Below are 13,535 nucleotides of genomic sequence, written 5' to 3'. Positions count from 1 at the left end.
TGAAAATTTCTGCCATTATAATCTGGATCATTTTATGTGGGGATAGAGGTTTATCGAAATAATATTAATCACAGTGGTGAATTTAACTCAGGTTTCTTAGGATATTGTATTTAAGAATATTTTGTTTTCAAACCTCTCTAAAGTTACAAACTTCTTTGACACTCCTCTTAGTTTCGAAAGTGGCTTGCGATAGTCACAGGATTGATGAGTGGTGGTGTAGAAAGCTAATCCCCAAACCTCATAACTCCAAATAGCCCATGGAAATGCAAAACAAATCAAATCAACTGATTCTCTGGATCCTAGCCATTTATTTTAGAGGTACTGGACACCTCTAGGCTGAGAAAGTGGTGGGACTTTTTGAAAGTTCAAGCTATAATTTTCTAGTGACACTGTGAACATCATGCTATGAAGAGAGACACGCCTACACAGACACTTCTCCGTAATGAAAACACCCCCCTCCATGTGTTTGGCAGAAGTATTTCCTCATCTGTTGTCCCGCTGTGATGTCTGGCTCTTGGCTGATCAACCTGCAGAGTAGCTTCTTCTGGTTTTTCCTGATTCTAAAGTAACAGAGCAATATTTTACCTGCACAGGATAGAATATAGCCTGAAGCATGGGCAGGACATCACTGAAAAAGAAATCCCACGTTTCAGCCAAGGTATCCAGAAGTTTCTGTCCTACAAATTAGGAGGGGGGGGGGAGTTAGTCAAAGGGCTCATACTGAAGAGTTCTTTTTAAAAGGGCATTTTGTACAAAGGTGGAAAAGCAAACTACCAAATATATGCATTATGTGCCACATCAGAACTGTGCATACATTGAGCTTCTTGTTTCTTTAAAATACATGCGAAGGAGGGAGCTCTTTTCCATTTTCCCTTTGCATACATTTGAAAGACAAACAGCTAAACACACAGATGAGCTTTGTGCGGCACAACCATTTAGTTCATGGGTACCGTGGATGCACGAGATGGATATGGCATACTCACTGTAGAGTCTTGTGTTCATACCACTGGGAATCTCCTTCAAACATGAAAGTTCATGCAGAGATACGGGAGATTGATTTGCTGTGCAAACTGTGAATCAGGCTTAATAAGAGCAAACCCTGCCTCTTGAATCAGGTAGATTTTGTTCAAGCTCCATTTGGTGAGGCTCGAATAATTTTGTACCAGTTCAACGAAGTGTGCATGAATTAACGACTGTTTGTGTGTACCCTCCTTTTTAAAAAGCAATAAAACCAAGCCCCTGAAAGGCAACTGATTAACACCCTCTCCTAAATTAATAAGATTCAAACTTACTTTTTTCGCAGGTGTGTGAGGGGAGATTTATGTGCAGCCCCAGATATGTGCAACCCCTGAGACATGCCCCCACCCCGCTTTAAAGTCCCAGAGAATGGCCTTAAGTCACAGAATGGAGTTCCAGTGCAGAAGCTAAGCAAACCTGGATGGGAGACACATGGAAATGGCTATGAGCTCTTTGACAGAAGAGTGGAGTCTAAGGGAAGGAACATTCTCAGTGAATTGGCTTCTGCAGTTTTTCACTGATGTTCACAGGACTATTTAATCGTAAAGAGGTTTATAATTTGAGGCAAAAGGTAAACAGCCACACGGGAGGCTGCCGTTTCCTCAGCTGATGTGCCAGACCAACTTCATTTCCTTGTTCAGCAGGCAGGAACATTAAACGACTGCTGGGGCAGAAGCAGGCTGTTGTTCTGGTCTGAAGCCAGTTGAAGAAAGAGGTTTGATTTGGATGCGCTTTTGGATCAAGCTCCCCAGGCACAACTGATGCCTCAATTACCTTCATAAAACCGGATCTTGTCCCTCAGGATCACCATGCCTTTTGTAAGCAGCTGGTTCTGCAAATACAACATAAAACAACTTTCCATTTATGTTATGCTGCTACCCTTGAATCTTTGATAGATTATTACTTCCATATTTTAACCACAAGGTATTTGGGGGTTTTTTAAATGGCAGTTCATTAGAAGAGGATTGCTCACAGCTTCTACTGGGATACGTGAATAGTAATTGCAATGTATGGGATGCCCCATCTTAATATTTATGGTGCTGTGAAAGCAGGAAAATTAAACCTGGAAACAGACAATATGCAAAGAAACTAGAATTATATAGTGTGGATTTTACTGGACTGCATAGCCTGGGTCAGATCCTGCTTTCCTTTCAACCCCTCACATTACTCACTGGGGAACCTTTAGTGTAGGATTGTTTTAAAAACCTTGTGCTAACTCACATGACTGGGCTGGCTTAGAAATCACACGCTTGTATGATTTTTTTTGTCAGTTTCTAATTTTTGAGCTTGCCGAAAAACAACCACATATTCTTGCAGTTATGAGGTGCAATAGCAGAAGATGCCACCAGCCACTGGCGCAGCTCCCTTGGCAGAGTCTGCTGAAGCCAGCAGCTGCAGAGCTGTAGAAACAGTTGCCAAGGCAAAAGGGAGGCAACGCGCAAGCATGCAAGCTCCGGATTTCTTAGGAGGAAGTTGCAGGGGGATGAGATCCGTGAAGCTTGCTGCTAGGTATTTAATAGCCAGCAAGAAGGGGAGGACTCCTCTGCAACTGTCTCAGCTACAATCCACACAGAGCTCAGGGAAAGTGAGGAGGAGGAGTTAGCCAAGGATAAATCCTGTTTTCTTTGACTGAGCATCAAACCACAATTTATGGGAGGAATTCACCACAGCACTAAGGAGATTGCTCCATCAGTGCAAGCCCCATTGAGCTCGTGGAAGTCCTTGCACAAGCTTCTACTATTGGGATTAGCCAGTTGAACCCAGCTCTATGGCTAGCAGCCATGTCAGGGTCCAAAACATTCCTTAACCTTAGGTGTGGGGCTCCCCTAGTTTTCATTGCAGCCACAGTGTGTAGGGAGAGGAGGTTAAACTCCTCTGGCCTGAGCCAGGATCCCTACAAAAGTGCCCCCCATTAGTCTTTCAATGTTATGTTGGCCATCTTTATATCATAATTTTGAAAACGTCCTTCAAATATTACCCCCCTAAATGTTAAATACATAACTTGAAAAAATAAAATGGAACTAATTTATAGCAGCATCTTCTGCATGTCTGTTCAGGCCCCTGAGCTGTGCCAGACTGGAGCTGGTGCACCAAGAGTGACAAAGCTCCTACCTGCACCTTCAGCCCTGGCCAACATGAGCCGACAGGACCTCTGCTATGGTGGTGGATCTGCTGCTCTGCTCCGCCCTGCTACTCCCTGACCTCCATCGGAATTGTTCCGTAAGTCCTATTAAGTTCAGTGGAACTGACTCCCTGCTAAGTGTATACGAGATTGCAACCTTGGTTGCTTTTGCAGTTACTCTGGGCTGGCACTAGTGTGCTTTGTGTAGGTCTCCTTCCCCTTAATGGAAAGGGCACTCAGCCTTGTGAGCTGCCAGCTGCTGCCTCAGTTGACACAGGTTCACCACCCCTGTGAGAATTAGGCCTCGGACCCTACCGTCTATATAAGCAAACCGAGGTCCCTCAGTATTCTTTTTGAAAACACTTATTTTAGAAGTGAAATGTCTTCAGGTCAGGTCCAGTGTGAACAGGCAAACAAACATTCATGCAAAGTTTTCATATTGAAACCTCTTAGGGTGGAAGCGTCTAATGTCAATAGTTTTGTTCAGCAGACTGCTTCAGTGAACAGCGTGAGGGAAAAGTAAAAGACTAAAAAGCAAACTGTACCAACCTGTAAATATTCAGTAAAAAATGATCCCAACTCAGTTTTCAGTAGTTGCCTGTTCCAAAGATAATAATAATAATACTAAAAAATCATGTCACCGTCACATTGTGCTGTACATGCACCGTACTTTATGGCCAGTGAATGTTCATGCAAGAGTAAATGTGTTCGTCTATCAAAAATGACACAATACCTTGTTAGATCATAGTTGAACCACATAACACTTACTGAAATAGTGGCACTGGACAAAATGAGCAATTCCACATGGGAATGCTTGTTCTGAAATAAAAACAAACAACAAAAACCTGCAGATTGCATCCCATCTAGTTTGCCCCTCAGTGCTGTTGTTGTTGTTTAGTCGTTTAGTCGTGTCCGACTCTTCATGACCCCCTGGACCAGAGCACGCCAAGGCACTCCTGTGTTCCACTGCCTCCCGCAGTTTGGTCAAACTCATGCTGGTAGCTTCGAGAACACTGTCCCACCGTCGCGTCCTCTGTCGTCCCCTTCTCCTTGTGCCCTCCATCTTTCCCAACATCGGGGTCTTTTCCAGGGAGTCTTCTCTTCTCATGAGGTGGCCAAAGTATTGGAGCCTCAGCTTCACAATCTGTCCTTCCAGTGAGCACTCAGGGCTGATTTCCTTAAGAATGGATAGGTTGGATCTTCTTGCAGTCCATGGGACTCTCAAGAGTCTCCTCCAGCACCATAATTCAAAAGCATCAATTCTTCGGCGATCAGCCTTCTTTATGGTCCAGCTCACACTTCCACACATCACTACTGGGAAAACCATAGCTTTAACTATACAGACCTTTGTTGGCAAGGTGATGTGAGGCATTAAAAGTAAGCCGAGCCTAACTTTCCTGGTGCCTTCAATTTTAATTCAGAAAAACAAAAGTAGCTTAGGTATTCAAAACTGCCATATACAAAAACCTTTATGAAAGAGGCAGGAGCTGCCTTTGTATTGGGCAACAGCCACAGCAGAGGTTAGCAAAGCAATTCTGCAATGTGCTTTGTCTGTTACCAGCATCTGGAAGCAGCTAAAAATACCCCAAAGCTTGAGTCACTGATATCCTGCTTTATCACAATTTCCTCTCTCTTCTTGTCTTCCTCAATTTTTCAGCAGGCTGCTCACTCCCACTTGACTTACTCTTCCAGCTCCATTCCTCACCCCCTACAGTCTAGCTTCCACCCTTTGCACTCCACCAAAATGTCCTTGCTAAGTTCACAGACAATCTTCTTGTTGGCAAGCCCAAAGGTCTCTTCTCTCTCTTGCTCTGCTTCCTTTGTTGTCTTTGACACAACTGATCCCTCTCTCATGTGTGACCCTCTATGCCTTAGACTTCCACCACTCTGACAGCTCTTTTCCCTATGCATCAGCTCATTCATTCAACAATGTTAAAAGCGTATTTGTTATCAAATTCTGTCCTTCTTACACAGTAAATATTTAAAATTCTTACCAACATAATCAGTGCAGGGGGGGAATATATGTCTGCTCCAAAAAATATAGCACAGGAAAGAACAACAATTCCAACTAGCTGTTAGGAAATGCAGCAAAGACCTTCAAAGGACAGGCTTGTTTCAGCTTTACCAGCCATGGAAAGCTTTTCATGGTCTTATCTTCTTATCCTTTTACCCCACCCATACAAAGTCAACCCTAGACTACAAATAATAAAAAATAAAATATACCAGATTTGTTTAACTCCTAAAAGTGGCCCAGTAGAGGATGAATAGAGTGTTCTTCAGTTCTTTGCCAGCCTCGCTTATAAGTAGAAAACAGACTAGGAAAAATATAGAGCAAATATAGAAACCTGGTGAAGGAGACATAGAGCGACAGACACCTTTCCTGCCAGCTCTTGGCTTTTATGCTGCCAGTGTAGAAATGCAGCGGGCTGGCAGGGGAAGGGCAGGGGCATGCAATGCTCCAGGCGTTTGCTGCAAGCCTGCTTGCTTTGCTGCTGGGCAGGGCTAAGGCACAGCATCTTTGTCCACAGCCAGCAGATAAACAAAGAAGGCTGCTGGAGGAGGGGCAGAGAATTCTAGCCTCAGTGGGCATCAAGAAAAGGATAAAAGGCATTATCGCTTATAGCAACCACATAATGGATTTTACTGTAAATATGTCTCCTTTACCTACAGCTAGGGCCGGCCAGCCCACCCATGAGGCAGCCTGAGGCAGCTGCTTTGGGTGGTGAATACCTTGGGGCAGCACCCTTGCCCTGCCTGCCCCTGCTGCCCCAGACAGGAGAAGGAGCGAGATCTTGCAACCCCAGTAAGTGAGGCTTCAGTCAAGGGGCACTAGCTCCTTGTCATTTCACCTCAGGCAGCGAAACAGGACTGGCTGCTGCTGTCTAAAGGAGGGTTGATGATTAGCCCTGCTGTTTTCTGGCACCTCTGAAAAGTTGCAGGGCTAGTATGAAAAGGGACAAGCACAGTGAGGAGGAAGCTAGAAAGAGCACTGCATCATCCTCTCTTCAACTGTATGAACTTTTCAGGGGCAAAAATATGGTAACTACCCTCTTGCACCCCAGGGAGGTCACTTTGGTGCTGCTAAAACAGCCGTTTGGCTTCACCCCTGGAGGCACACTCCATTGTCTCTCAAGAAAGATGGAAGCCAACAACAACTGCAGAACCTACGTTAATTCCTTGAGGAGGGCTTGCCTTTGTGCACATCTCTGCACACTGTCATTAACACCAGTGCCACTATCTCAATAGTTGGAATAAAGTAAAATGGTACAGATCACTTATGAAACAATGACCCTCCGTGGTGATGACTGTGTCTTGGGACAGGTGTATAATTTGATGATCTGACTCACCTGACTCCTTCATTCAGATTGTAGAGCTCGTGTTCTGCAAGACCTTTTCGCTGGAACACAGCTATGACTCCATTATGGATACTGCAAGAAAAAGGCACATTTGTGACAAGCTGCACAGCATTTAGCTTACAAATTCACAGCCTTTAGTTTTTAGGCATTCCTAACAATTACTTCCAAAGCAAAGAAAGTATGGGGTAACCCACAAACCTGCTGCAAGTAGCATGGTGAAGAAGACAGAACAGATGGAAATCAGGCTGGAGGAAAAGATGGAGAAGTTCTAACTTCTAGTTCTTTTTGATAAAGCATGTAATGGATGGAATACTGGACTAGATCAGGGAAAACTCGGGTTCAAATCCCTGCCCAACAATGACAAAACTGAGTGACGATTTGAAAATCTCTCTGTACAGACATAACCATCAACTATGGCTGGGTACACATTACGAGCTTAAAACTCAGCTAGATTATAGAATAACTGTAGAGTTGGAAGGGACCCTGAGGAACTTCTAGTCTAGGCATAGGCAAACTCAGCCCTCCAGATGTTTTGAGACTATAATTCCCATCCTCCCCGACCACTGGTCCTGTTAGTTAGGGATGGTGGGAGTTGTAGTCCCAAAACATCTCAGTGCTGAGTTTGCCTATGCCTGTTCTAGTCCAACCCACCTGCAACCTTGGGTGTTTATCAGCACCACGTTCTAACCAGTTGAGCTATTGTTCTTCTTCTCCATTCAGACTGAAGCTGCTTTAAGGAAAAAATGCTGCAATTCATAATACAGGATAGATATAGATTGAGCTTGCTTGAGGAAGGGCAGGATACACGTGATATTTTATTAATGGTAATACTGCAATATTTGATGACATATATAAAAGATGCAATCATGAGCAGAAAGCAGTCTTTAGCAGAGCTTTCCCCTTGTTTGCCTCAGACAGACCCAGGGAGACAGCAGGTGAGATGATGATAAGGTGAGGGCCCTATTCAAGCCTCTTTGGCAGAGGTGCCAAAGAAGTCTTTCCCTTAATCTCTGCTGGCACAGGAGAAAGGATCTGAGATTCATTGGAGGGAATACAGGATCAAGGGCGAGAGAGGAAGCTGGGCTGAACCCCTGGATGGATTGCCAACCACCTCTCCTATTCTATGCTTTAAGGGGAAAGAGACTGCAGAGCGTTTAGTCTGTTATGCTACTGTATTGCCATTCGTATTTTGCACAGTAGAGAAAGTCAGCACTTCAATCAGGCCACACACCTTAAAGGACAATAAAGAGTTCCTGTGTGTAGAGGAAAGTGGTGGGGTTCTTTGCTTCAATAATTGCCGCGTTTGCATGACCTTTTGCCGCGGTCGCAGCAGCTCATCACCAAAACATGCTTCCAGTTTCATGTTGAGCCTCATTGTTGAGCAGCAAGTCCGGCCTCATCATCCCATTTACAGGAAACCGTAGCTGGCAGGCCAGGGCAATGAGGCCACTACCTAACCATGCAGAAATGCATGAACAGATAAAAATAGAAGATGTTGCTTGGTTTTTCTCTTCTCTACCCATTCTTCTTTCAGCTGATAAGCGTTTCAAAGCTGGTTCAGTAGCTCTTTGTCTGAACTCCTCTCTCAGAGACACACAGAATGGAAACACTGGTCAGCAGGTTTGGGACGGCATGTAGATACACTCAACGGACAATTTGAAAGATTTGAGGCTAGATGTCTCTGCAGACAGCAGTACAACTCAGGCACAATTCAGCTCAGAGAGAAAATGAAATACATTCAGAATATGAAATATACTTTCTGCCACCATCTTGCAAGCATTTGTTAATTTTAATGGAGGTACTCAGATTTGTTTGAAGACAAAAGGGTTTGTTTCCACCAACAAATTATAGTAGGACATCTGGGGTACGCAATTAGGCCAACTAATTATAAGTTACTCCACTGCATTCCATCCTTTGTGCAAAGAAGCCATTTTAGTCTAGGTTGAGAGAGTTCATCAGCTTCATGAGTAAGACAGGATCTGAAACTGGGTCTTCAAGTCCAAAGCACTCGCTCAGTTCTTTTGCTTTGGATGAATCAACAGGACTACAGTTCTCTTTGTTGTTGTTGCTCATCCTGTCTGTCAGATTTAAATAACAACCTAGGTAACAGAATTCTGCTTCTGAAGCTTATAGGATTATAATTTTCTGATCTGTGATGCTTTGCATTGCATATTCCTGCTCTGTGAAACACTTTCGATTCACTGGCTTTGGGAGAACAAAGTTCTCCTTCCAAGGAGGGATATAATCTGCTCTGGGTATGTAATAGTCACAGCATCATAGAATTGTGGAGTTGGAAGGGACCCCTGAGGGTCATCTAGTCCAACCCCTTGCAGTGCAGGAATCTCGTTTAAATCATAGTCCAGTCAAAAGCTGATCTAACTATTTAGCAGGTAACGTTAGACTGTGCATAGAGGTTAGCATTTTTGAAAGTCCTTCACATCCCAAGCAAAAAATTTGTTGCACACATAAAACTAGTACAAAATGTGGGAGAACATTAAAGTAAAATCGACTTTCTTCTCCAACTTAAAAGGAACTCTTCTGTGTGTTTCTTGCTGAACATAACCCAGCTCAAAATAACAATGCTGGGAGGTTGTGTTGCTTAAATGCCAGGTCAGGTCACAATCCAAAGGTCTTCACAGCCAATTCCACCAGAGGAGTGCAGCTTTGAAGTCCCCTTTCAAGAAGCAGCCCCTAAAATTCAGGGATCTTCAGAAGTGATCCCCATGCAGTCTGAAAAGCTCTTCTGGAAGAGAAAAGATCTCGAGACAGCCCCACTACTCAGGCACAAATTCTTTGGACCAAGGACATAGGATTAGGATCTCTGTCACCATTGTACAATTTCAACATCCTTTTCTTATTTCTTCCACCAGCAAAATGTTCCTCATCATAATGTGTGGGTTATGTATTATATTATTATGTGCATATAATACATCTTTATCCATTACAAAGATGGTATAATTACTGTAAGGCATCAGATGAAACACTGCTCAGGCCCTCCTAACTATTATTACTTAATAAATTAATGGGAGGGGTGTCATTTGTCCCTCACTTGTTCTAAATTAATCAGGACCTTAAATGGCTCACAGATCTGGGGAAGTAGTGAGATGCTTCAAGGCAGAAGTTCGTTCTCTCTCTCTCTCTCTAATGAAAACTCTGATTTCAAGGAACACATTTCAAGGAACCATGGGCCATGCAGGCAGACTCTTCTCAAACTGGCCCAGACACAAAAATCTCTGTCCTACCACCACACTTCATGAAAACCAAGCCATCTACCATACAGTACAGGTGTGGGTTGTTTGTGAGCAGTACCTGAGCTGGGGTACCATCCCAAGGCAGCATGGTGAGCAACGGGTGTCACTCAAGTAAACTTTTCTTCTTGAATTACCAGCTTGGCTTTAGTTTTCAGAGCAGAAGGGAATGGAAAATCCCTGCCCCACTCCTCCTAAAGCAGATCTGCGTCTATCTACAGAACCTACAGGTTTTTCTGCTAAATGGGGATTATACAACTCTGCCTCAAACTGCTGGACATATTTTTAAGCTGATTTTGTGCCCACCCCCTCGCCTGCGCCCCTGGTGGGGGCCCACCACACCACCCCCTAGCTACGGCCCTGGCTGGATCCTGAGCTAGTCCTGCTACCATTGTGTGATGGAAACAGTCCAAATCCAAGCATGTCCACTGCGCAAGCTTGTGAGCTGGTGTAGCAAATCAGCATTCCCTGCCCTCTCAAGCAGGGTTCAGGGTCTTTGAAAGACGGCATTTCCTCATACAAACTATCTGAGTTCTGAGATCTTTGGGAGAGACCCTTCTCTCAGAGGCAGGGCCGGCTCTGTGATGAGGCAGAGTGAGGCAGTTAATATAATGATGATGATGATGCTTAAGCCCTGTTGCTGCTGGCTCCCAGTTTCAACTGCTTTGTCCCCACCCTTATTTCTGCTCCCAGGGAGACCACTCTCCCCGCATGCGCTGGCTCCCCCCTTCCCTCCCTGCAGACAATGTTGGGCAAGTTGAACCAGCTGACTGTGGAAACTCTCATTAGCCACACAGAGCTATCAAAAAGTGAGGGTGACAAATTTGCAAAAAGAGTAAGGGAACAAGAACTCCCAAAAGTAATAGCATTCTTCAGCTTTAATAACTGCCACTTATTCATAATTGATCAGAACTGCGTAAGAGTAAGATACTGCGCAACACTTGACATCTTCTCAAGAAACTATACACTAATTATGGTAATGTGAAGATGCTGAAGTCAGCAAATTAGCCCCCCAGCTCATTTATATGCACAAGACGCGTGATTAACATACTTTGCAAATCTTTCCTGCCGTGGACCCCAGTAAATGACTTGCAACCCAAGATCTAAGCTAGAGGTGCTCTGACGCCTGCACAAACTTAAAATGGCGGCAGCTACGACATGAGGTGTTGACAAGGATTCCTTGCAGTCTCTGCTTACAGTTTTTCATCAAGTAGGACTCAGTCTGCTACTATCTGCATAGTCCCCATTCTTACGGACACTAAAGTATGAAGGAGTGGAGGGAACTGCCTTTCTATGCAATATATGCACACACAAAAGATGAACATCTCACATAAAAGTAATGTTGCATAGATTTCTTGTGCTTTGAGGGAAAGAACTGACAGAAAAACTATTTTGATTTCACTTCTGCTGATCCAGGCCTGATTTCTTTTGAATGGGTCGTGTCCTTTGCTCCTATGGTATGTTTCTTTGTTTAGGGAAGCTTTTAATGTTTAACAGACCACTGCATTTTAATACACTGGTACCTCAGGTTACATACACTTCAGGTTACAGACTCCGCTAACCCAGAAATAGTACCTCGGGTTAAGAACTTTGCTTCAGGACGAGAACAGAAATTGCGCAGCGGCAGCGAGGAGGCCCCATTAGCTAAAGTGGTGCTTCACGTTAAGAACAGTTTCAGGTTAAGAACTGACCTCCAGAACTAATTAAGTTCTTTACCCGAGGTACCACTGTACTTTGTTGGAAGCCACCCAGAGTGGCTGGGGTATAAATAATAAATTATTATTATTATTATTATTATTATTATTATTATTATTATTATTATGCTGTCTTCTCATTTGTTTTAACCTTGTAAAGTGGATTATTCTGTTTCCCTGATCTGTAAAGAAATAACCAAACTAAGGATGTCTTTCTCAATAAGGACCTGGAGTTTGGATCCCATGAATACATAAGATAGTGGAGCTTTTTAAACCGAGGTACCCAGTTAAGGAATATCCATTTAAAACTGGCTTTGCAGACCTTTTAAGCAAAGGTCTGATTTTACAAGATTATTTCATATACCGTATTTTTTGCACCATAACACTCACTTTTTTCCTCCTAGAAAGTAAGGGGAAATGTCTGTGCGTGTTATGGAGGGAATGCCTACGGGTGGCATGCCTACGGATTTTCCTCCTCTAAAAACTACGTGTGTGTTATGGTCGGGTGCGTGTTATAGAGCGAAAAATACGATACTTCTTTAGAATCCATGAAATGCAGGATATCATATATAAACAAATGCTCTAAGTAACATGGTCGTACTTGGTACGTTGCTGTCAATTGTTTTGCGGAAAGGGAGGAAACTGGTTTTCCGGGACTGGGGGAAGAGGTTAGAGGTTCCAGCCATAATCCTGCTCTCCTAACGTCCAACAAGAAGCCCTTGTCCCAGTCAACTCACAACAGAAGCAGGGAAAGAGCAATGTGTTGCTTGTGACAGGGAAATCCAGGACTCTGTCATAGAGAACTTGGGGAACTGGGTGAAGGTTTGAGGCATCACTGAAGAGTCTCAGTGGCAAGGAGGGTGAGTGGTTAGACCAGGTACCTGTGGCAGCTCCTTCCCTCAGATCCTGTTCTTCACATGCAGTTCAGCAGCGAGGGCGGATTTTGGCCTACATGATGTGTAAAATGTCTACTTACTTGCACTGCTGATCAATTTCACCATTTTAAGACACTTGTCTTTATTCAGATTTATATTCCCCTTCTTTCTACATCATTGTCTCTTCCTGCCCCCAACCTCCAACACTACCAGTTAATCCTACAAGCAGCCACTGTTTTCAAGGAGCACAAAAAAGGAAAACAAACAAATATCCTATCCTTTTGGTCTTAGAAATTAGGCCAAAGATCAGAAAGCCTGGAATTCATTTTTGCTATTATTATCTGTTCTGTTTTCAGCACTCTAGAGCTTATTCCAGTCCTGCCCCACTTCAACGAGCAGCTAAAGACTTCACAAAGAAAGTAAAGAATCGAAGTTATTTTAATCCTATGCAAATTTTGAGTGATTAAATGAAACTGGTAGGTAATGTAATTTATGCTTATGTTTGCTGTTAGGTTGGTTTGCTTGTGTAGGCTGTGAAGCAGGCAATGTAAGCTGTTTTGAGGATTCATGGGAAAGCTGAAGAGGCCATGAAATTATAAAGTATAAATTTGCACAGCAGAAACTAGACAGAAGGCTTGCTTTGATCTGACAGTTTCACATTAGCTTTGGAATCAAAGGGAAATCCCTGCAGAGAATGAAAGCATGCTAGGAATTCCAAAAGCTGAGACCAATTGTGAATCTTAGGCAGGCCTGGGGAAGGGACAGGTGCCAAAGCAGCTGCCAATCACCTGATGTCAATCTTGTCACAACTAGAAGTGGTGTGAAGTCAAGCCACAGCTTCGGAGAACTCAAGAGTGTGAAGGAAGATGTCAGGTGAGGGCTCTGAGTTGGAAACTGCCTGGTCAGCCTGACCAGTGCCTGGGTGGAAGGCTCTTCATCACTGCATTTAATGCATTTATTTTATCAAATTTATATGCCACTTCACTGTAAAAAACCAAACAAACCTCCAAGTGGTCTTTGCATCAAAATCCCCCAATTTCTGAACCAGGTCTGCCAAAAATTCTCATTCTGGTCCTTGATCTGCCAAAGCTTGTCCTTGGCTTTGCCTACGGACCAGGAATTTTCAGTCACAAGCTCACATCCTTAATTGCAGCCAAGAGTGCAACTTTTTTTTAAGATTACTGAAAAGAAGTGGAGAGATGAAGCACTTGCAGAACACCATT

The 13,535-nt window shown here is 43.7% G+C and overlaps 1 protein-coding gene across 3 annotated transcripts in view; it reads right to left on the bottom strand.

Moving 5' to 3' along the window:
* PRR5 (proline rich 5) overlaps positions 1-13,535 on the bottom strand; it is a 70,268-nt gene that overhangs the window by 13,079 nt on the left and 43,654 nt on the right. For all 3 annotated transcript variants that reach the window (XM_082223246.1, XM_082223247.1, XM_082223248.1), the window contains 4 exons: positions 6,487-6,567; positions 3,689-3,737; positions 1,792-1,849; positions 586-677 (listed from right to left, as the gene is read on the bottom strand). In XM_082223246.1, the coding sequence (XP_082079372.1) occupies positions 586-677; positions 1,792-1,849; positions 3,689-3,737; positions 6,487-6,567 (280 nt within the window). The remainder of the gene's footprint in view (positions 1-585; positions 678-1,791; positions 1,850-3,688; positions 3,738-6,486; positions 6,568-13,535) is intronic.

This window comes from Podarcis vaucheri, assembly GCF_965113315.1.
Source record: "Podarcis vaucheri genome assembly, chromosome: 5".
NCBI lineage: Eukaryota > Metazoa > Chordata > Lepidosauria > Squamata > Lacertidae > Podarcis > Podarcis vaucheri.
The sequence above is the reverse complement of the archived record's forward strand: the minus strand, read 5'-3'. Positions and strand labels throughout refer to the sequence as shown.